Source organism: Theobroma umbraticum, unplaced genomic scaffold (genome assembly GCF_002168275.2).
Source record: "Theobroma umbraticum cultivar Fairchild unplaced genomic scaffold, ASM216827v3 scaffold_12.1, whole genome shotgun sequence".
Lineage (NCBI taxonomy): Eukaryota > Viridiplantae > Streptophyta > Magnoliopsida > Malvales > Malvaceae > Theobroma > Theobroma umbraticum.
The window spans coordinates 1,739,730-1,747,292 of NW_018397269.1; the positions used below are offsets into that span (position 1 = coordinate 1,739,730).

At 35.2% G+C, this 7,563-nt stretch overlaps 1 protein-coding gene across 1 annotated transcript in view; it reads right to left on the bottom strand.

The window, feature by feature from the left end:
- Window positions 1-6,322: 6,322 nt before the first annotated feature.
- Window positions 6,323-7,563, bottom strand: part of LOC110425970 (Core-2/I-branching beta-1,6-N-acetylglucosaminyltransferase family protein) — a 1,421-nt gene continuing 180 nt past the window's right edge. The window contains exons 2-3 of the mRNA XM_089785218.1: window positions 7,150-7,559; window positions 6,323-6,967 (exon numbers count right to left, since the gene is read on the bottom strand). Coding sequence (XP_089641344.1) covers window positions 6,323-6,967; window positions 7,150-7,559 — 1,055 coding nt within the window. The remainder of the gene's footprint in view (window positions 6,968-7,149; window positions 7,560-7,563) is intronic.

Sequence of the window (7,563 nt, forward strand, 5' to 3'; positions counted from 1 at the left end):
GATATCTGTGTGAGGATTTAGTATCGATGATTCTATTGACTTGGAATATACGTAGGTTAAGGAAGTGTGAGAAGAAAAGAGGTTTGAGGAGACTGTTATCAGTAGAGAAGCCCAGCATGGTTTTTATCCAAGAGACTAAGTTATAAGATGTTAAGGAAAATTTCTATGAAAGAATCTGGAGAGGAGAGGAGATTGAGGGAAGAGTTGTAGGTGCAACAAGAAGGTTAGAAGGCTTGATTACAATGTGGCAAAAGAGGTTCTTTACCTTAGAAGCATATAAGTAGACCAAATACTTTATACTGTCAATGGGAATAGTTAGAGGAATTGATTCCAGGTGTGGCTTCATAAATGTGTATGCTTCAAATGAGGAAAGCAATAAAAAAGCACTATGGGATGAATTGAATGAATAGATGAGTAGCTTTGAAGCATGGTGGGTGATAGGAAGAGATTTTAATACAGTAAGACTTAAAGCGAAAAGGATTAAGTGTGACGATATTACCAAGTCAATTACTTCATATCTTTATCAACCAGGCAGGTCTTGTCGATATGCCTCTGATGAGAGCCAAATTTGCATAGTGCAATAACTGGTAGCAAGCAACCTTTAGCAGGTTAGATCGATTCCTTATCAAAGCTGATCTTTTATAATGCTTTAACAATCTTCTTCAGACATATCTATCCTACTCATTATCGGACCTTTGTCTAGCAAAACTGGGTTCTAAGAATGCTAATTGGGGGCCAAAGCCTTTTCAAATGTTTAATTATTGGTTGGATGAAGAATGTTTCCAAAAGTTGGTTGAGGAGAATTAGAGCAATATAGAAAGGGAAAGTGACAAAGCATTGGGAGCATGCGAATGCTTTCGAACCTCAAATCCAAAATTAAAGAGTGGTAGAAACGAAAATTTAAAAATGTTACTAAGAAAATTGAACAGTTGGAAAGGGATCTTAAAAACTTAAACAAAGGTCTCATTGGCAAATAAGATGTAAGGGACTTTAGGAAGATTCTTGTCTCCAAAAAAGCTGAATTGTAAAAACTTTATAGGGTGCAAGAAAGAGAATGGAGGCAAAGGTCAAGAGTGAAATGGGTCAAAGAAGGAGATAGGAATATGAAATACTTCCATAGTATTACTTTAGTTAGAAAGAGGAGTAATTATATTGCAAAGACGAAGGTGGAAGAAAATTCTGTTGAAGATCTAGAAGGAGTTAAAAAGGCAATTGCTAGCCACTTTGAAAATTTATACAAGACAAAAGATGTGTTGGAGGTCACGAAGTTGGAGTGTGATATACGAACTCTCGATCAGAGCCTGGCAACAAAGCTGGAAAAGCCGTTTACAGAATAGAAAGTGTGGGCTATAATTTATGACTGTGATGGCAACAAGGCCTCAGGCCCAAATGGTTACAATATGAACTTTTTCAAAAAAACAGTGGGGTGTGATCAAAGGAAAAGTTTTGGAGTTTGTGAACAAATTCTTTGAAACTGAAAAATTATGAGCGGGTGTGAACAATTCATTTCTAACTCTTATCTCGAAAGCCTACAACCCTGAAAAGCTTAAAGATTATAGAACCATCAATTTGGTTGGAAGTTTATACAAAGTCATTGCAAAAATGCTTAACAGGCTCAAAGAGATTATTGGAGAGATTATTGGGAACATTCAATTCACCTTCATAAAAGGCAAACAGCTCACAGATTCTATTCTGATGGCAAATGAGATTATCGATCTTCTGAAAAGAGAAGAGAAAAAGGATTATGATGAAGGTTGACTTTGAGAAAGTTTATGATAGTTTAGATTGGGGCTTTCTCAACTTCTTGATGGAAATAATGGGCTTTGGTGATAAGTGGAGAGGGTGGATCAAAGAGTGTATCTTGACAGTGTAAGTCTCCGTTCTGGTCAATGGCTCCCTTACTAATAAGTTTAGAATGCAAAGAGGCCTTCATCAAGGATGTCCACTGTCACCGTTTCTTTTCAATATCATTGCTGAAGCCTTTAGTTGTCTTATGAAAAAAATTAAAGAAATTGGAGTTTGTAGGGGGATCAAGGTTGAAAGTAATGGGTTAACAATTTCTCATCTGTAATATGCAGATGACACAATGATTTTTTGTCAGTCTGAGATAGATAATTTGAGAAATATAAGGAGAACCCTAAGAACTTTTCAGTTTATGTCAGGCTTGTGAATTAATTTTTTCAAAAGTAGCATTATTGGGGTGGGTATTGAAAAGGAAATTATGAAGCAATGGGCTGCTATCTTGGGATGTAAAGCTGAGTCCTTACCTTACATTTACTTAGGGCTTTCACTATCGGCCAAGCATCACTATCTTCAAGTCTGGAGACTAGTTATTCAAAGGTTTGAAAATAAACTTGAGGGTTGGCATTCAAAGACGCTGTTTATGAGGGGGAGAATTACCATGTTAAGGTCAGTCTTTTCTTCTTTCCTTAATTTTTATCTTTTTTTGTTTCCTATTCTAGTAGGGGTCCAAAATGAAATTGATAAGATACAAAGTAGATTTTTGTGGCGTGGGGATGACAACAGGAAAAAGATTCACTATGCGTGGTGGAACACAACTTGTAGACCAAGAAAGAAAGAGGTATCGGAATGGTTGATTTGCAAAGTAAAAACAAAGCAATGTTAAACAAGTGGATCTGGAAATATGGTAGAGAAGAGAGGAACCTATGAAGGAGAGTTGTGGATGCAAAAAATGGAGAGGTGGAAGGAAGTTTGATGCCAACGGTATTCAATGGGAGAATAGTATACCCGGTATGGAGAGAAATCACTCAAAACCTTTCCTTGACTAACCCATTTTTCATGCAAGTTCACCTTAACTTTGGATTTTCACTTGGTAATGGCAAAAGTATCATATTCTGGGATGATAACTAGATCGATGGAGGATGTCTTAAGGTGAAGTTCCCTCGCATTTATGCCTTAGCCAAAAATAAATTGGGTAAAATAAGAGATTTTGGGGAATGGACTAATAGTGAATGGGAATGGAGGGTGGACCTCAAAAGAAACGTTCTAGGGTGGGAAAAAGAGCAGTACAGTTTGTTTGTCAACATCGTAAGGGAATTCTATCCATGTCAGGAGATGAGAGATGAAGTTGTGTGGAAAAAAATTGCTGATGGTGTGTATACGACTAAGTCGCTTTGTCAAACGTTGAGCAATAACAGAAGGACTAATGAAAAGGTGTGGAAATGGGTCTAAGGGGGTATTGCTCCTCACAAAACTAAAGCCTTTGTATGGCAACTAATCCATGGGAAAGCTGCAATTAAATGAGAGCTCGTGAAAAAAGGTTTGTTAAGGGTGGGGGATGCTATGTGTCCGGTGTGTAAAAACAAAGTGGAGATTGTGAAACACTTATTCCTTTAATGCATGGGGGTATGGAGATTATGGGGTGCATGGTGTCAAGAATGGGAAGTTGCTTGAGTGATGCCACGAAAATTTAAAGAATTGGTGATTATATGGAACTCAACTGAGGTGGGGAGAGATGAAAATAAAGCGTGGAAAATTGCAATCTTTGTGATGGTATGGACTATCTGGACTAGTAGGAATGAGGTAGTTTTCCAAGATAAGAAATGGGATACTATAGAGATTTAAGAGATTGTCAAGCTTAAGGTGGCCATGTGGGCATGTGCGAGATGGTCAAATGATTATGGGTCTGTGCTAAACATCTATCGACAAATGAATGGGACTTCCAATTGTAAAAAGAAGAAACAACAAAGGTCTAACACTTCATGGGAAAGTCCGGAAGCTGAGGTGGTTAAATTCAACATGAATGGGGCTACAAATGGGAGTTTGGGATAGGCGGGCATAGGTGGTTCACTAACAAATGAAAAGGGTGAGATGTTAATTAGATTTTCTAAAAGCATTGGCATTGGTGATTCTAGCTTGGTTGAAATTTTAGCAATTAGGGAAGTTTTTGTGTTATTTCTTGAATCTAAATGGGTTGATAAGTGTACCCTTATTATTGAAAGTGATTCAACTAATGGAGTCAAATGGGTCAACAAACCAAATTATATTCCATGGAGATTTAAGAAATGGATGCTTCAAATTAAGGCACTTAAACGAAAAGTGAATGACTAGAAGATCAAAAACATATTTAGGGAAGGAAACAATGATGTTGATACTTTAGTTAAAAAGGGTGTGAATAGGGAGGTTGATTTAGTGGAGATTAATAATGATACGAAAGCGTAGAGTTGCCGCAAGTAAGCACAGAATGTTCTTGATTTTTGGATGGGAGAATGGGTCCAAGATCTCCATGCTGTGCGTATCCTTTAGGTCTCTCTGTAGATTTTTCTAGGACTATTAACTACGGTTGATTTTTGTACTGATTGAGATTTAGTAGTTCTCTTGATGTTAAGAGATGTGGGTAGAAACATTATTTTTATCTAACATGTTACCAGATGAGATAAAGACAGGGCTCATATCTTTTTTCTACCCTAATCCTGTGGGGTAGATTTTTGCAAAGTTCTATTTTGAATACATTTCTTTTCAAAAAAAAATTAAGGAAATCACTAAATTTGCATAATTAATGACATGAATGAACACGTGTCAATTATCTAATTCTACTTGTGCAATTTAAAAAGAGTAATGCTACATGCCCCTCTATTTTGCATTGCCTAAACTATCCCTCTATATGTCCCAATATTAATTTACCTTAATTATTTAGATATAATTATTGAAACTTATCTCAATAGCAAGGAGCATATCCTAAAATATTGATGTCCCAAGTCTAAAAAGGCATTTGGTGAAAGGACAAGTCTAAGAAGGCATTTGGTGAATGGAGAATGGATCACTTTAAAGGGATTTTAATTAGGAAGAAGGACTCTGCCGTCATTTGAAGCGTTAAGTTGTTGGGAATATAACGTATCAAATTGCAACAAGAGAGAAGGTGATTCCTTTTTGGATTGGAGGGAATGTTACTTTCTCATTATGCATTTGAATCAGATGATGGGAGCAAGAAAGAAGGAAAGAAATACATAAAGAAAGAAAAGAAAGGAAGAAGCAGGAATGACCATGGATGCTAGAAGAAATAAGATAAAAAAATGAAAGGAAAAAAGAAAGATAGAAAGTGGTGGATTGTGTGGCAACTTAGATACCCATATAAGCGGAAGAAAAGGTAACCATGTTATAGTTCCCATATTAATCAATTATTAAATTAATTAATATTTTTATAAGATAATTTAAATTAATTAATTTAATTTTTTTAAAATTTAATTAATTTATTAAAAATAAATATTTAATAATTTTATATATTTAAATATTTAAATAATTAATATTCAAATGTTATATTATTTTTATTATATTATACAAAATAAAATTAAAAAAATAATTTTATTTAACTTAATTTTTATCCATAAAAATAATTTTATAAATTTATATTACATTTCTTACTTTCAAAACAAACATTATAATATAATTAATTTTTTATAATCATCACTTTTTTTATATTATACTCAATATTGTAAAATTATTTTTTAACAACCACAGAATTAACACTCACCACCAAGCGCCAGCTAAATATGAGGTAAAGCCGTTAGATGTAATGGGATCAGAGAAGACCTTTTAATGGGACCATAATATTTGATGATGCTTTTTCATTATAGTATCCTAATAGAATTTCATTCCACCTCAGAGAGGACATCACACGTTCAGACAAGCTGTCTGGAAAGAAAAATCGGACGGTTGAAAACAGTACACATGAACTTGCCTGCTAACAAAACTGACGATGCCCACGATGGAATCCACCACGTGACTTGACTGGGTTTTTGTTTTTTTTTATAAAAGCCATGAGTTGACTAGTTGCCCCATCCGTCTGATTTTTACGAAATTTAAACAAAAATTGATTTTAGTAGTCAGTATATTTATATTAGTAAATTTTTTTATGAAATTAATGTTTCATGATTTTTAATGATAACAAGTATAATATATATATATATATATACAGTAAGTGCTTTTGAAAAAATTATATAGTTTTGAAACATCTCAAAAGAAGAAAATTAGATGATATGTGTATAATATATATGAAATGTGTATGGAATAATTTTTTTTTTAAAAAAACGTTTTTATAAAAAAAAACGTTTTTATTAACACTAAGCCTCAGTCGAAGTCTTTAAATTGTTTATTAAAAAATTCTACTGACATAATATAATTGAATTTTGTAAAATAAAAAATATGTACAATTATAAAAAGAAATTGATTTTCACAAAACGTCTATGATTACAAATTTTAATCAACAAAAAAAGGTTGTTAATCTTATATTGAGTTTATTATTCTTTACACATTTTAATCACCATTTTCATTGAACATTTTCGAACAAAGTTGAGCAAAACTTTCAAGGGTCAAAATCAAGCAGCAGGGGGGCAATCCGTAGCAAGGGCTCCAAGGTGCCTGGTGAAAACTTTCTAGCAAATAGAAAGCACGCTGAAGTTGTGTTGCCATTGTAAATGCATTCCGATCCATGTCGAATTTGATTCAAAAACTCATCTGAGATATCAGGCCATCCGAACTTCCTGGGATGCGGACCTGCTCTCGACCAATCTACCCAAGTAGTGCTCCGATTCGAGTTTAATTCCCCGTAGAACATATTCACCAATGTAGGAATGTAATGTTCATCATTATAGCATGGTGGATGACAGTACTGTTGGAAAATTGAGTAGTACTTTTTATCAGAAACAATGTGCAGGGCAATGTCACGGTGAACTTCAAACCATTGAGACCCTTTTCGCCAGTCGGTGATGTTAATCGCAGGCCACATCTGGGGATTGTATCGCCCGCGCCCAGCTTTCCTGGGGTCATCAAATACGCTCAAGAAGCTTAAATTTGAGTTGATGAGGTAGTCGTAGATTTTTTTGAAGTTAAACAATGGAATGCATGAGTCCGAGAGAAGAACAAATCTTTGATTGGAGATGTCAAGAAGTGCATTTGCCAGGAGACGCCTCTCCGCATCTATCATTGTTGCAGTTCCCCAGTAGACTGGCTGTAGCACCCAAAAAAATAAATGGTCAGTAATTGGGAAAAGTTTATTCAATTTTTAATTCGATTAAAATGATATGTTAAATCCTCAAATGAAATATTGTGCAAGCCGGTCAATCCTAACTTGGGTATTTAAACAAATTAAGAAGAAAAACAGCTACAAGTAATTGATTTCTAAAATCTAACCTTGCTGGGGATTCTTCTACCATAGAAGACTGAAGTTTCAGGAACTGTTTCATTGTAGTCGGGATGTGAGTGTACGTAGATGGAGTAAAGGCCTTCATTCCCCTTAAAAAACTTCTCCCACAATGAAGCCAAGGGAAGTGGCCCTGCTGTCAAGAACATGAATGCTACCTTTGGGGCATGCGGATCATAAGAGGATTCTTCAATTCTTGGAGCCATAGATGCTTTCCATAACAACTCCTCGTCAGTCATATTGTGCATCAGAGATTTTTGTTCTTCCAAGGAAACACTGCTAGAGTTGGATGTTCCATTTGTTGAAAAAGATAGGACTTGCTCCGATGACGAATTCAACAAGGGAGGTAGCAGCGGTGATGGCGGTGGTGGCGATAATGGTGGTGTTGTTGGTTGTGGAACTGG